Below are 17,258 nucleotides of genomic sequence, written 5' to 3' on the forward strand. Positions count from 1 at the left end.
ATTTTATCTGTTGGACTACGTAAAAATTAGATTTTTCCAAAACAGACGAAACTATCGAAGGAATATGGAAAATTACCGTAGCTCGTGTAGAGACCAAAACCAGTAGAAACGCATCGGAATATCCGAGAAAAGAATAAGATTCCCGGATTTGGATCTGGTTTTATCATGCTCCTTTCTGCACCCTCTGTTGCCCCCGCTGGCCGTCGAAATTTTCTTCCCGAGACCATCCCCCTCTTCGCGTTACTCGGCTCGACTTATCGAGTTACAAAGACGTATATCGTCGGGAAGCGATTGGATTTTCCCAACCACCGTCTAGCACCCGACGAAGAAGCCTCTGGGGAACGAGATCAGGGTTTTATATACACGCACATATCCACGTGACTCTACGTGTGTAGACCTGTAAACTTGTCTTTGTGCATACACGAATGTACACGGCGTTTTGTATAGGGTGTTTCATTTTCGCGAGACACATTCTTCAAGCAACTGGTGAGCGGTGTTGCTGTATCGAAATCGGATCGCTGTCGTGCCGGAAACGCGAAGCCAAGAATTATCGGCTCTCGCTGCGATTAGTTGGGATGATATGGCGCGCTCGCGTGTTATTATTACGGTGATGTAGCGACGGGTCGTGGTAGTCGATAGGGAATCGACCGAGAAAAAAGAGAAGTTTCTGGTTCGCTTTAATCAACGTAAGTTAGCGATGACGGAGTGAATTTCAATCGAGTCGACGCGCGGCAAGCTTGATTTTACAAGGTTATATATGGGACGAGGCTTCGGGGAGGCGCTCGTGGATCGACAGAATCAGCGGAATCGAAAGACGGCCTGCATTAAGCGACCCGGCCGTTATTAAAACCGACCTTGCCTCGCTGTAATTTCTGTTTCATAGCTGGCGAGTAATCCAGCCGTGTTTCTACTTATTTTAATTATTTTCCACCAAAATGTTCGTTCCTTTTGACGGGCTCAGTGACACGACGGTGATGCTTTTGTTGTCTGAAATAAATATTTAGTAACTTCCGATTCGATTCGAAGTTTCATTCGTTAAGTGTCACGGTCATTTGCAAATTTGTTCACATTTTTTTATCGTTATAGATTATCATTTTCCTCGCTACTTCTTCTTCCACGATTCTCTACGATTTTATATAGTTTGGAGAAATTGAAGTATTTATAGCACTCTGATAAATTACCGTCCTTTAAATCGTTGAAGTTCTTTCTGGGAAAAATCTCTGATTTATCGTGTTGAGCTGCTGCAAAGTATCTATTACTCTGCTAATATATCTTTTATATTTTTTAATAATGATACATTTAAGCAACTTTCATGTATCGTTTTAATGAAGATCCTTAATAAGTTAACTGAATGCGTGACCAATTTCGTTCGTTGATTGGACAAACGTCATGCATTGAACATGGTCATGGCGGAAATACATATATCATTGGAAATGAAAATATCGGGAAACGAGCAATTTCCATGTCTCGTAAATTCCTGCCTTTAAAATTCTTATATAATACCATCCTCACGCTTCCCTACAGAGTTAATACGAAACGTTCCCGTATCGACTCTGATTAATTGATGCCAGTGATAAAATCGAGTCGGTGATTCCGCGTTATTCTCTTTGTCTCTCTCCCGCAGGAGAATATTTCTTGCCAACAACTCGTATATTTTCCAGTACACGTTTCACTGGAGTATTTTTCCGGTCTTATTGCTGTGAAATCTGCCAAGGAATTTCGATAGCACGAGATGGCGAGCAAGTACGAATACGTAGATTTTACATCTCTGCCTCACTGCTATGCGATAATTTAGAATCGTTGCCACAGACAGGCACAACTTTATGCATCTACGTTGCTTGCCAACGGTACCGCCCACCTTTCGAACTCGAAATACTTATTTGGAAGAGTAATCGCCTGGAACACGTCTTCACCCGGATCGGTCCTTCCGGTTCTGAGGATCGCCGTTGGTCAGGCTCCTCCTTGTGCACTCGTTTGCTTAAAACGAGAAAAGCCAGGATATACCAGCTCGATCCAAATGGAACTCGCGTTCAGCGGATAGCTCTGATTCACGAAATTACTCGAACATCTCGTTCGTGCAATCAGATTCGTCTGCCATTTTCACCGTCGCGAAATTATACTCCAGGAAATATGAATCTTTTCTTCTCTTTCCTTCTTCCCTTTTACGATTATCCTTCTCGATGTGTTCCTTGATGAATCTTCTGGTAAATATTTTGGTAAATCTCTTGGTAAATAAGTACAACAACCGCGCGGAAGTTACCGAATAATTAATATTACAACGTTAACAGTCGTCTGTTTCTGTGATAGATCAAAATGTTGATCGTTCGCGATTTGCACGAGTGTGTTCCGATTAATAAAAAAACAACTCGAACGACCATCTACTGTTGTAGGAAATAATTGTTGAATCGAGTGTAGTGGTGAGTATTCTTTAATGGACAGTGAGCTCAGGGCTACTTATCTTCAGTTCCAAATGTTCGTACAAGTTTGAAGGACGTCTAGGAACTATGATTGTCAAGCCCCCGAGAACTGATCGCTATGAGAAATAAACTATTTTTGGCGATGCTAAAACACTAAGTAAAACACTACTATAGTTGTTCCGACGCCTCGCTCCCCTTCTGCTTCTTAGAATTTCAATTTGTACCATGAGCGAAGCTTGAAAGGAGGTCCCTTAACGAACTTATTTTTGAAAAGTGACCAACCTCGAGTCATTGCCTCCCAGTGCGCCAGTGGCGCGATACTTCCTTGGAGCGGGGATTGTGAAGTCGGCAGGAGGGTGGTCCCCCTAGATTAAGGATTGGCACTTGGAATTACCAACGGCTGTTACCGAGGTTCAAACTGTTAAGACCCTCTGGGATATGACTTTATGATACATACATGCAAATGTGGAATCAAACAAAACGACTGGTATTTGACAAGTAAACTTTTATTAAGACCCGCAGGTGGTTTACAAATTAAGAAATTTACGAAACGACAAAAAGATACATCAAGATTCAGTGTATCATAAAGCTAGCCTATTGGTTCTTCTAGGAGCACTTGTAATATCGATCGATAATCAATTACATAATACGTAATACATAATTAAAAAGAGTACGATAGTCAGAGAATATTTAATTATTCACTCATTAGTCAGCAGCCATAAATAGATCGGTCATCAAGTTACACCTGCGTAAACAACAATACATCCACTGCTAGTAACGGGGTCGACCAAATATTTGCAATCAATTTAGTACTCAATGAAGCGTTCATGACAGAGAAGCCTAAGGGGATAGATGGAAAGCTTTTCGCGTAGGAAATTAAGGACTTCCCTGTATCGTTTTTAAATAAGAGACAGGCTTACGAGCCTTTAAATACACCACTGACGGCAGATCATCCAGAGGCAGGGCATCAGAAAGGTTAGCCTGAGAACTAGTTAATCTTTTTCTTAGCCCACAGAGACGCAAACTGAGAACGTGATTCGCGGGAGGAGACAGCGGGATGGGTAAACTTTTATTAAAAATCTAATTGGATCGGAGCTCGAGGCCTGAGGGCATTTCACTGGATATTCCCCCTGTTCTTTCTTCTTCCGGCGTGCTACGCGCCTCGATAAGTACGCGTCTAAACGAGAATGTGTTTGTTCTGCCGTTTCATTTCTAACCTCGTGAAATTATCACACGATCGTTGAAACTTTTTCACATTTTAATATCTATGCGCATCTTCTAAGAATTAAGCTTCCTTTAAAACTGGTTGTAGTCCTTTAAAGTAGTTGAGATTAAGTAACTTGAAACTCGTTTACCAGTGTAAGTTCGATATTTACTTGATTTAAAATATGCTTCGAAGTTTCTATGTTATTGGTCGAGTAGTTGGAAATACTTTTGTTACATCCAATTTCTTTCGACATTTAACCCGTTTAAAAGTCACATTGATCAATCTCATAAATTCAAATTTTCCATTCTTTCCACTTGTATCGTATCATATCAATTTTCTGTGTCTTCTACACGTTGAACTTGCGAATGGTGCAGCGAATATATTGGACTGATGTTTCATTATTATTGTCTCTTTTCTAGTTACTCCCGCAAAGTAAATATAATTCCGTCTCACTATCATCGTTGCAGCATTATTGACATATTTCATATTATACGTACACTCAATGTGTTCCACATTGGGTGCGTACGTATTTCGACAAAGAAATAATACTTACGCTAAGAGGAAAGTAAATTTGTAGGTAAAATTGTACTGAACTCTCGAAAACAAACATTTTTAACGCTAAATCATGCAAAAGTAATATTTTTTAACTTGCTTCCACTAAAAAATATCTCTATCTAACTCGCCTCTCAATAACGCTTATACGTTTTCAAACACAACGATCAACTGCGTTCAATCACAGGTTTCCAAGCGAAACTCAAATGTGAACCTGTGCTTGATTTTTGCTTTTAACGAAATATTTTACACTGTCGCCGGTTGAATTTGTTGTTACTTATCGAGATATTGCAGTGTCTTGTGTTAAGTGTTGTTCCATATTAGGTAACGTCATCCTACAATTTGTAGTTCCATTTAATGCGATTAGATCGTAAACAAGGTAAGAAAAGGCCATTTTTACGAGAGTGGTCCAGTAGGTGATTTATTCGTGTCCCGCTGCTGTGCTCATTCGCAGAAACCGCGCGTTCGAAAATTAACGGCCACGTATGTCAAACGGATATCCTGTCCGCGTAACGCGCCAGCGACTGTAATTGAGGATTTAAACGTTGTTTGTGTCAGGTGCGAATGAAACATACCCGGTGTCGGACTTTTCTGTTTCTGGCCCAATTAGTTGGGGTGCCGTAGGCCATGCGCGTCGAATCATTCCCGCGGTTGTTTGTTAAGCGTTTCGCGGTCCACGTTACAGCTGTATCCTGTTTCGCGGACGAAATAACACGATTATTCGCCAAACTTGAGCTAACCTTCGTGCTTCACGATCGTCTGAAGCGATTTTCCCTTTGGTTTGCCGTTATGCGGTAATTCGATTATCAACGATTCTGTAAAAGCGATTTTGTAAAAATGATGCAGGTGATTCAAGAGATTCACATTGGAAAAACACTAGGACCGCTAACGGCTAAAGTGTGCAGCAAAGAAATTACGGAAGGTTTGCAAAAGAAGAAATAAATCTTTATCCGCGTATTAGACCACAGTAAAAATTTCCGCAATATGCGCACTGTTGGATCTCTCGCCATTAGAAATATAAATTCGCACGGCATTGACAGCGCGAAATCGACAAAATGACGTGGCGTCGCTCGTCCGTGCCGTGTATCTTAATGTAACTTAATGACCGTGCAGAAATTTCACGGTGTAATTGCGTCGCGATTTGTAACGCAATCCGAAATTTATGTTTTATAATTTAGAAGACGGCACCGCAAGAATCCTGAATAATGCGCCGGAAGATAGGTGTACGTGCGCGAGTTCGGTTACGCCGGCTAATTGGCCGCTCTAGAAGGAGAGCAGGCTTCTCGGTTCGCCGCGATAACGTTACAAGTCGGAAAGTAAGTTGGTAAGGTGTCGAGGAAGCTAGTGGTAGTGGCAGAATAGTGGTGGCGACGTAGTGGTCGTAGTAGAGTGGCGATGTGCGACAACGAACCCTGGAATCGTAAAGTAACTTCGAAGGAATTACGAGGGGACGAAAATTACTTTTCGCGCGGACTTGCTGCCGTCCGCCACGAATTTCACGGGGCCGTCTGATATAACGCGTCAACGTAGGAACGAAGGAACTACTGGAATTTTCGTAAATCATTTCGCTCAATGATGATGCAGTAGAATTACACCAGGACAGATATAGCAAAACGTGTGTAGAGAATGTCAAGAGATTGACGATTAGGTACTTTTAGTATTTTATTATTTAACAAAAGCAGACCAACTTTTCGATCTAGTTTTGGTTCTAGTTATAGTTTGTATCATTAAACTCCAACGCAGTAAATTATCGACTCAACAGGAACAAACTTTAAAAAAATTTAACAGGGAAAATTAGTTTTCCTCCCTGGCGAGAAAATTGCACGAGATCGACGGTCGCGTCGACGAATATTTTAATTGCGCGTATGCGATTGCATATTCAGCGACGCTCGACGCTACGTTGGTAGCTGTGGTTTATTCGTAACTCGTTCCCAGAGAACTTGCAACCGACAAAGGACCCTAGTGAGATCCCGATAACCGGAAGTCTCATTTATTACGTGCCTCTGCACCTTCCGTGTTTCTCGCCAACAGCGAATTTTTCCGCCACGCTCGAGCAACCTCTGTTTTAGCCTGTTTTCACACCTAGTCACATCACGAATACGTTAGTAAAGCCTGGGCGAAATAAACTGGCCCTTTTTTGCTTTACATTCGTCTACCTCCTCCCATGGTTTATACATGGTTAATTAGAGTGCAACGCTCGCTCCTGGTCGTAGACAATTTTATCTTTTCCCTCTTTTTTTTTTCTCTTCTACTTGGTTAATTCGTGTTCTCGAAATATCATCCCTTAATTCTGTGCTCGTGCAATTTCAAGCTACGAACGTGGTAGCATGTTACTCGATGTTACTTTATCTCGTCGTAGAAGTAGAGAAATCAACGCGTATTCGTGAGAAACAATCGCATTTACCGATACTTGTAAACGCTTAAACATTATGCCGAGCAAGAGGGCAAATTTCACGTATTCTACGAAATACTAGCACGAATAGGGTGGAACAAAGTAATTCAGCCGTAGGTAGGACAACGGCTGCAGCAGCCGTTTCTACGGCGGTGGAACACAGTAGTAGAACATGGAGGAACATCTTTCTTTCTCCGTTTGCAATTAGAATCCCCAAACCGAGTAATTCTGCCCGCGCAGGGTGGTTCGTGTGGATGAGTTGCGGGTGCACGAGTTTCGGAACGGCGAAGTCGCATCGAGGGAGCCGAGCACAGGCCTCCCCGAGTCCCTGCGATAACGTTACAAGTCGGAAAGTAAGTTCGTAACGTGTCGGGGCCGCTCCAGCCGGAGCGACAACGATCCCCGAGATATCGCGGGAATTATGATCCCCCGGAGATACGAGTCGGCCTCAGAAATGGGGATAGAAATGGTTTCTCGCGTAACTTTCGCGACATCTGCCTTCGGACTTTCCCGGCTAAATAAATTCGCTCGTTTTCCGATAACGCGAAACCTATCCTCTTTCGAACTGTCCCTCGATCTCTATGCGCGGAGAATCATTGGAGCGTACGATCAATTACATATAGGTTAAATAAAAGAGAGATTTAGTTTATTCGGTATATAAATCTTTATCATCGGAATGAGACTTTGGCAAGATTGTTCATTGTGAGATACGTAGAAGGACCGAGTGATTGAGATTAAGAGATGAAAAATGGGTATGAGGGTGTCCGCGTAGTTTATTCAGGGAGAATATATATCAATTGCGCAAAAGTCCGAGAGACTATCCCGTGTAATTTCATAACTACACCCTTGGGAAATATTTCCACATAGTGTTAGTGCATAGAAACGAATCTCTAAATATTTTCTTCGTGTAGCTCTGCTTGTTCGTAGTTTCCTTTAGTTCTAAAACTTGTTAGAAACACATCGATAAATAAAACATCGAATTAACTACTTTCATACTCTTACCTTTACACATCTCGCGGGATATTATGATAGAAATTTCTACAATATTGCACCTCTTTTTCTCTGGATGAAGTGAAAATGGTAATATCCCGAGTATTATAATCAGACTCGATTTTTCGAAATATCGTACGCGATACATCTTCAACGACTCCTGATGGTATTACGTTGCATTATATTCAGCTCGAAAGTGACACTGAGCCGACAGCGAATCATCGATCTTCGATTACCGTGTCTCTGTCGAATTAGTCGGCTTATAGCGAGCGCATTTTCAGGTTTGCGTTCGTTTTCCAACTTGGCGCTAGTTTTCATTCACTCCGCATGAAAATCCTCCCTCCTATCCTCTCCTCTCAGCTTTCTGCTGGCAATAAATTAATTCCCTTCGCGCAACGTCTGTCCGACACCCTGCGAAACATCGTGGCCTGTCCCCGCTGGTGGATGGATTGTGCGCTGCGTTGACGGAAGGGACGTCGAACGCGCTTAAAATTGATGGTTAATTCAAAACCACCGCAGGGCTGCGACTGAATTTGACCGAGGCAAATAACAGGGGGACCAGGTTGATTCGCGGCCTGCAGCTGTAAACACGAATAATGGAGAGTACCGATTGGTAAATTGTGTGCTCCGGGTCGTCAGGGCTGGTTGCGAGCGCGCAACTCACTCTCTCCCTCTCTCTCTCCCGCTGCCTCACTCTCTTCCTCTTCATCCGTTTCGTCTATCCACTAGCGTTTCTCTGGCCTCTGTTATTCCTCTTTATCCCTCGTTTACTCCATCGTTGTAACCCTTTTCTCTCTTTTTTCCTACTCTTCTCTCTAATTTTTTTTTTTTTTACGTCTATGTTTCTCGATTGGTGAACCCGACATGGTCCACGTATGGTATCTCCAGGCACGCAGACAGTGCGGACAGCGCACGTTTCGAACGGACACGCGTTTCAACTCGAACCAACGACGATTCTTTTTGCTTTTGTCGAAACGGTTGCAACGGGTTGTCATCGATACTGGGGTCGCAGTTGTTTCCGGTTGAACGATAAGCGTACCGTTAAAAGCTCTCGGAGATATTTATAAAGTATCCCGCGGCATCTTTTCCCGTTCGCCGCGATATCGAGTAGCGGATCGATCGGTATATTGCATGAATTATTCATCGAGTCGCTGGCTATTGTATCGGGCACGGTTGTTAAAGTTGAGGATAGAAAAAACACCGAACGTTCTGCGTCACCGGTGACTTGCTGTGCCGTGGTAAATGGAAACACGAGCAAGTAAACGTGCAGGAAGTGGAAAGTCGTTTGGTTGTATAATCTGATGCGACCGGGTTATTACGATCTTGTCCTTTCTGCCTGAAAAATTTACGTCATTTCGTCTATTTCGTTAATGTTATTCATTTATTGCCTCTGTTATTCCATACTTTTCCGCCGCTGCTGAAATTTCATTTTACCGAAGAACGATAGGAATTTTTTCCAACCGGTGTTTAAGCAAACAAAAACAAAACAGGAATCAACAACGAATGTTCAATGAAAATAAAAAGCAGAACAATTGCGCCAGTAGCGTGATCGATGCAACGTAAAAATTCGTCGGTGACAACGAAAGTTAAATTTTCCAATTGTTATAAATTTTAATCTACTCAATGTTAATCGCTATGGCCCGTTTCTGTTACAGGTACAGTGAAAATGCCAAGAAGCTTTCGAAAGCTTTCAAAGATCGACCAAATACTCCGTTAGAAACAGCAGTATGGTGGACGGAATACGTTGGTCGGGGAAATGCTTCTCCATACATCAGGAGCGAGGCAGCGAACATGTCCTGGTGTCAACGCAATCTCATCGATGTCATGGTTACATTAGCAGTCCTTGCCTTGCTCAGCCTCTATGTTTCATACAGAGTATTGAAATGCATTCTGACCAGAGGCACGAAGAGACAGGAGCAGAAGAACGGGGCAATATCGAAGAAGAGAGATTGATGGCGGTACCGTTGGAAGTTCTAAGACGGTGAATAGCGTAAAAAATGAATAAGATACGATCCATGTTTTAGAAAATGTAGAATGGAACAAGGAGATGACGAAGTTCACGAGACATATACAAACGTACCTCGCATCCATATACCCTTGATTTAACGCGGCTTGGAATGTTGCATCGCAAAATTTTCCTGCAGTTTTCGTTAAAACAACGGGTCGATTATGCTTGAAGCGAATTCTGACATGGTGTACCGACAATAGCCAATCACAGAGTCTTTTTATTCGAGCTGCCGTCGGTCGATAAATTAAATCATCAGCGTCCGAGAGCGCGTGTTCGTAATTCTGATTACATCGCTCGAGAGGCGGAAGTCTGTGGCAATTTTCGCAGACGCTCGGCTCCCTGTGCTCTTCTTACTTGAACAACTCCAGCTATTGAAACAAGGACCAAGGGTAGCAGAAATAGAAGGCTGTGACTAAAGACAGACAGTGTTACGAAAAAAAGGCGACCTTAAGGAGAAACCCGGAAGAATTCGGGGAAATAAGTAAGAGAGGAAAGAAGGAGGAGAGCGAGAAAGGAAACCAGCTTTGCGGGCATTACTGGGTATTTCCCAGGTGGCCGAGTCACTGACTGCGTCAACTGGCTTTGGCTCTCGCAAACGACAAAGGGAACAACGCAAGGAGAACGACGAGGCTTTACTGCGACGAAGAGGACGGTTGAAGCTGCGCGTTCACGGATGGAGGCAACAGTCCCGGGGAACCAACGGTGTACTCGACTACGCGGAATATACAGCTCGACGTTAGACGAGCTTGCTTAAAGAAGAAGGAGGACGAGTCAGCGAGGACAACAAAGATGGATCACGTCTAACATCGGCGGATTAAACGGGACTGGATGGATGTTCGCTTCTATTCGCCCGCGTCTCAGTTTTCCCTTCACCGGTTTCAGCCTCTTTCCACGTCGCGGATTTTCGCATGAGTGCCCGAGCAGCATAAGACACGTGGGATCGGCTCATGAAGATACAAACGAGACGATAAACGCGAAGAGGTTCTCTCTCGTCTTTTACGAGATAAGCGTCTGGATAAGTCGACGTCGTGATCGTGCCAGTTCCTAACTCTTATCGGGATATTCGATAAAAATGTATCTCTTTAAAACAGCTTTTGACAAACTGTTTCTCATTTGTTTGCTTTGTTAGAAAATAAAATTTTAAGAAGGATTTTAGGAAGGACAAAACAATAGGCAGATAATTCGGATAGCGAGTATATCGTGAATGGAATTCTGTAGTTACGTGGATTGTTGGCCGGATTATCGAGGAATATTATAATAGATCGTTAAATGCTTTCTCTCTGTCCATCTCTGGAAGCTACTAATGCATCGGAACAGAGTTCTGTGGTGCTTTCAGCCGCAACCGGATCCCCTGTTTCAACGGGGAGGACGGATTGTTTCGTACTTGCGCCAGATTGTGTCAAATATTTACTTGACAAAGTTTGCGCGGGCACAGCCGCAAAATGCGTCGCGAAACATTATTCCACTGAAAAGTGTATACGCGGATTCCTACGGGGTGACCTACAGTTTGTTGAGATGAGTTTGAAAAAGAACAGATCGGGAGATAGAAAATACGCGTGTATTCCCAGTCGTTGCGGCTTTCGCGTTGTGTAGCTTCTTTTTTCTCATCGTTGTCCCACGTTTCGTAAGCTTTTATAGTCGAAAAGCGACCCGGAAACCGAACGAAACGAAACGATTGTCAATGGATGTTGAGGATTGAAACTTCGTTTCGCGCGAAGAAATAAAATTCCTTGCATGGCTATGCCCGATCGCGGTCGTTATTTTTCAGTGGTTAAAAATTGCAGTGTTTAAAGAGTGAAGAGGAAAACTTGGCGTTTTGCTGTCGGTAGTGTGCTCGGTCAGACGATAATATTTATTGATGACGAGACCGGGTCCGTTGCGATGAAAGTTCGACGAATCAGCTTCAAAGGGGAACTTTTCTTGGAGCAGGCTCTTTGGACGGATAGGAAGCTTTTAAAAAAGCGATTCCAGACGTGGACCGAGGGTCGAAGGGGGCGCGAAAACGTACTTCCGGCGATACGGTACTTTTTCTACGGCGCGGCGTAATGGAATGTAAAGTTCCCGATTAAATTGCGTCTTTAAGCGATCCTCACCAGTGAGATATTTTTTGTGAAAATATAGCCAAAGTAACCGAGCAATATCGTTGGCACCGTGTCTTCAGTCGATCCACCATCGGCGTTGTTCGCGAACTTAAAAAACCCATTAACCGTTCGAAACACAACGGGAAAGCGAGATCGTTTCCCTGCGAGACATGTTGCTATAGAAAACACTTTTTCAAGTTATTTTATCATCGAAATACGGTCGTTCCGTACTACGATGATTCGCGGGAGAAGTTCAATGGTTCCTCTGTCTCGTAGCCTTTGAACGATCTATCTTGGATGCACTGATTACAGTTTGTGTGTGTGACTTTCTATTTGTTATCTTATTGCACTTATAATTGTTAATATCTCAGATTTGTTTACTTATATTTTTGTGTTTTTTATTACAACATCCAGCACTGGGAAGTTCGGTGTACCATCTATGGTACACGAAATACGTTAAAACACTTTGGTCTGGGATTGAAGCGTCGAAACGCGAGCACGATGCTAGTATGAATGGAATTCGAAGAAAGGATGGTGCGTTCCCGTAATGCGTTCAAGGGGATGAAAACTCGGGGGTAAGCCCCGAGTTTGTGTCGCGTCATTTCGCGCTCGCTTTAACTTCGTTGATTGAATCATGAACGGGTCCCGCCCCATTCCTTGCATCGAGTCTTCCTTCGAAGGATATCCTCTCCCGCACAGGTTAGAACACGAGAGCAGGTCAAATGGAACAGGATTTGACTGTTGCTCGTGAACGTAAATAGGCCGTACGTAATTTTGATCCGGTTGTGCTTGTTACTAAATGGACGACAGAGCAACAAAGATATAATTATAGTCGCTGAGATATTAAGAGAATTGACAAAGATTTTTAAGAAGTGGATAGAATAAGCATTTTTGTTATTTAGTCAGAAGGAATATTCAAAAGAATCTGATGAAATTATATGGAAATGTTAAAAATTATTTCTCCCGGCTTGGCATTTCCGTGCTATAAACCAGCTTCATTAGCGAGTTCTCGAAATCTATTTCATTTTTTATCCGTCGCCGCAAAATTTCGGAGTATCGATGTTTCCCACCGAGGAAACGTCTGAAATTCGTGAAAATTCACGAGAAAGAGCTGCCATCCGATGAACATGGGGAGCGCGCCGTGATGCGCGTTTTTGAGTTTCAGTATCTATCCCTCGCGGGCTGGGAGCATTTGTTTTTTAAAGTTTCTGTATTTTCCGCCTTTCGAATGGGACTGCGTTTAAAATGTTAGCATTCGAATGCGCTTGACGTCTGCTGGCGTTTTCGTTCCCGGACTACAAAATCGGGCTGCATATTTTACCAGTTAAGTCACAGTTCAAACATATTCTTTCATCGTTATTTCAGGTCAGGCGATCTGCTCTGTGTGCGTGTGTCTAGATCCGTGCGTGTTGTGTGCGCACGTGTGGATGGGTGTGCAGTGTGCATTTCGTGGAAATGCGCAAGATTCAGCAAGAATCCGGATTTAATTAAGCTAATTAAATTCCAGATGCGCGTGCGTTCTACTTTGCTGCTACCGTGGGTCAGCGTGAATAATACGTATCAACGAAATTAACCGGAAGCAAAGGGCGTTTCCATTCGCGGGACAATAGGATGGTATAATATTCGAGGGAGAGAGTGATATTTATTCATATTTTTTAATACGATTCCACCCGAGCGGCGCGGCGGCTAGAGTAGAATTCCAATATTTACGGGACCGGTAATCTAATTTAAATGTAATTCCTTCCGAGCTTTACGTCCCAGTTTAAACATTTACTTCCTGTTTGCTGAACTGTTTGGTGAACCCCTGGAGCCTAGTTCATCTTCCATCCACGTAGAAAACTTTTTCAATTAGGCCAACGTTTTCCTTTAATTTCGCTGATTGACTGTGTCGTCTTTGCAGCCGATGTACATCGTCTTCTATTTTTCTTAGAAAATCATCTTACGACGTCTACGTTGCTTCTCCATTTCGAAGAAGAACGAATCCATTTTCTTAATGACCAGAAAGCCAGAAAAGAAACCTGCCGGGCTTTCAAGATGCTTTTTTCTTGTCTATTGAAATGTAAATGCTTATTCCATGGGAGGTATAACTAGCGTGCGCTATATACCAGAACCAAGTCGATACCCGTCATTGATATATCATTGTTTCTTCGCAATTTCAATTTCCTTCTAATCGGTGATTATTCTTCGGCTAGCAACAACGTCTACATAGAAACAATTTATACGATTTATTCAAAACTAAGGGTTCGATTTGGTCAGTTTTCAAGAAATTATCGAGTGGAGAGATCGCTGAGTGGATGATTTCGCGTCGTGGAATTAGCCGCCTGGCTAGTGGCAACAGGTGCCTTTCGACGTAGAGATCGTCGAAAGCGATTCGTTTCCGACGTGCCCGTACATAAGGATAAAGGAAAAGAAGGTGAGACTCGAAAGCCGCGTATGTGGCGATGATCGACCAAACTTTGGGTTACGTTCACAAATAATTTGCGAAAATAGTTGGCGTGAATAAGGGAGTGGTACAGCGAGGGCCGCAAACGTTTCTTAAAGGTATTAGAGGCAACGTCTCGCGGAAATTTAGTTCGTTAACCGGAGGCCGAACGACTCTCGACCGAGCCACACTTTCGAGGAGCCTCGTTCGAGAGCCAGACAGAGTTCCAAGTACTCACGTCGATCTCATCAAGGAACGTTTGTAGAGCGAGTAAGCTACTGCGGCCAGCGAGACCAAGACCACACGTTACTCATGGCTCCTCGAAAAGGACTTGGTCGTTTTCACCCTATTCCCCTACCTTCAACCCCGTTTCCTCGACAACCCACAGCAGGCCACCGGCTCCCTTTCCATCGAGACTGTTTATTCGAGAAACGGCACTTCGGAACGAGACCAAAGGAACAAGGGGGCGGAGGAGCGTACTTTCCCGAAAGGAGATGGTGGCCAAAATGAGGGGACGAAGGAGACGGTATTAGAGGTCGAGCAGTCGGACTCTATGTGAAGAACTCCCTCTTCGTGTTCGCCTCTCTCTTCGTGTTGGTTGGTTGTTAGCGTCGAATGGAGAAGTTACAGATTGCCTTGGAAAGAGTCGCGTGCAAACTCCTCACCCTCTCGTTTCTTTCCTCTCTTTTCATCCCGTATTCTTCCGTCTTTGGTTGGCTGCTGTTTCATCCTCCAATTCTCCTGGTTAGGGTATAATTTGCGGTACGCGTTAAAGCACCTCTGCTTCTCACTCTATGGAGCAACTTTATGTTGGTAGATTAGCTGCTCCAGCTTGCCAAGCGAAATTCTGCCATTCGGTCCTTTATTTTGCCTTCCTTCGTGAGACGCGGGACAAACGATCGTCATTGGAGAAGAGTATGACTTTCTCCGCGATGTTTATACTTGGCTGATCCCTGCCGCGAATAATAACGCGAGACGGTGCTCCTCGTTCTCGCGATATTTCTACGAATGCAGGATTCTCCCTGTTGGCAACGTCTAACTTTCGACTTTGCAATTTCAACTTTTCAATGATCTTCACATAATTCTCAATTCTTTAATATTTCAAGAGATTGGAATTTAAGTTTTCTTGGTCAAGGTATATATATATATATATATGTAGAAAGATGAAAGGTTGGGGTAGTCATTTAACGATTGAAGCTATGGGGCTGTCGAGGGAGAGCTCAGAGAGCTCAGGAAAGTCTCCAAATGACTCGACTACCCTCGAAACTGTAAAGTCGGATTCATCGTCGACCTAAGCCTGGACCAAAAGACTGACCGACTAAAAGTATGACGTAGTATGAAACGTGAAAAGTGTTCTCTGAAGTTTCTCTCGTATTTACAACACGATTCAATTCACTTGCAGGAGAAAATTTACTTTGTTCGAGCTTAATGTTTGTACCAAACATATGCGGTAGCGGAGGAAAGTTTAAGACGACTATTTTTCTGACATCGCACCATATTATATATAGAACATATACCAATTACATATACATTCACACTTTATCTACGAACGACCACGAGATATTTAAAACATGAACAATACTTGAGAGGTCGAGTATGAAACGATTCGATGCTATATTTGCTGCGAACATTAGCTTAAGACGAGCACTCAAACACGGTAGTGTTTCGAATTAATCGAACAATAATTAGTTTATTGAACGTGGCATATTAAATTTATAATAACAGTTGCTAAATTTAAATGATAATCATGAGTACAATGATCAGTGATCTACGTCCAGAAGATAGGAGAATCGTTACATCACTATGCAAGAAGAAAAAGACATTTGTCGAAATATAGCAATTATTGGAAGATCTGAAACAGCTTGTAAGCAGACGCTATTACGACGAATCAAGAAACAACCAGTGCATGCACCATTTATTCGAAAAGAATCATTTTCGAATTGCTATTGATTTTTCGGAAGAATCTAATACTCAGCCGTAAAAATCGAAAGCTGGGAATTGCTTTCGCTGAAGCACGCGAGCACTGGACAGTACCAGATCTGTGAAAAGTGTTGTTTTCTGATAAATCGAAATTTAATAGGGTGTAACAGAGAGAAATTTAATAGCCATTATTTATTGAATCTTGTTTAATTTTTAACTATATTTATTCAGTAGCTGTTGTTTATTTATTATTTGTATAATACAACGCGATGATTTATCGGAAGGGTGGTCGTCTTAAACTTTTGACCGCTGCTATAAAATATACAGCAATGGGTTAACCAGAAGGCATCTCACATCGACGTGATCCATGGAGAAAATCCAGGGAGTAAAAGATCTAGAAAAGCCGAGCGAAAAGAAAATGGTAAGAGGGCGATGCGTTTCAGCGCTTATAGGCGTCTAAGACGTTTACTTCGGCCAGCGACTAGCTCGATATCTTCGATACCAGAAATAGCCGCGGGCTCGAGTCCGAAGAATCGATTTCAGAGCCCTGCTGACACAGGGGATTTAACGACATTTCGAAAAATTCTGTGGTCCATTGATCCCAGCGTTACCGGCTTGTCGCACGTCCCATCTACGGGCCGCTGGACGTATCGCTATTTTATCGGTCAGTCAGTAAATTCTTCTTCGGTCTCTCCCGGTCAGTGTATTACACTGAGAGACGTATTCCGATAACTGGGATCTCGGCCGGGAGGGGCCACGTGCACCTCTAAATAAAATATTCTCCGCTGTTATTGACCATCGCTTATCGATGTTTTTCATCGGTTATAAAGTGCCTTCGAATTGGGCAAGTCGCGCTGCTCGTTACACATGCTCGTCGATCCGTCAGTTTTCGTAACTGTTTTGCTTCTCTCTCTCTCTCTCTCTCTCTCTCTCTCTCTGTATTTCAGTATTTTTTTTGAACTGTTCACTTGAGCGTTTTAGAATCTGATTGGTTGTTTCGTTGGATGATCGATAAAAATATATCAGTCACCGTTATTGGTTGGTTGATGTTTTTTTTCAAGGAGAGCCTCTCGTTGTTTTTATCCGTTGCTCGATGATCAATGAGCGAGAATGGTTCTTAATGCGACCGGGACGTTTATCGATTTCGTGCTGTCACTTTGTTGACCTTGAACAGCCTCTGACCAGGGATAATTGACGCTTCAGAGGAGCCGGTGTTTGGTCTTCCAGCTAGTCAGTGGTTTGGGGGATCGTTCAACGAGAGACTATTGT

The 17,258-nt window shown here is 43.1% G+C and overlaps 1 protein-coding gene across 1 annotated transcript in view; it reads left to right on the forward strand.

Annotated features, from left to right (window-relative positions):
• LOC139990071 (UDP-glucosyltransferase 2) overlaps nucleotides 1–12,033 on the forward strand; it is a 28,350-nt gene extending 16,317 nt beyond the window's left edge. The window contains exon 4 of the mRNA XM_072008961.1: nucleotides 9,214–12,033. Coding sequence (XP_071865062.1) covers nucleotides 9,214–9,511 — 298 coding nt within the window. The 3' untranslated portion in view covers nucleotides 9,512–12,033. The remainder of the gene's footprint in view (nucleotides 1–9,213) is intronic.
• The last annotated feature ends 5,225 nt before the right edge of the window (nucleotides 12,034–17,258 follow it).

This window comes from Bombus fervidus, chromosome 8 (genome assembly GCF_041682495.2).
Source record: "Bombus fervidus isolate BK054 chromosome 8, iyBomFerv1, whole genome shotgun sequence".
NCBI classification, from domain to species: domain Eukaryota; kingdom Metazoa; phylum Arthropoda; class Insecta; order Hymenoptera; family Apidae; genus Bombus; species Bombus fervidus.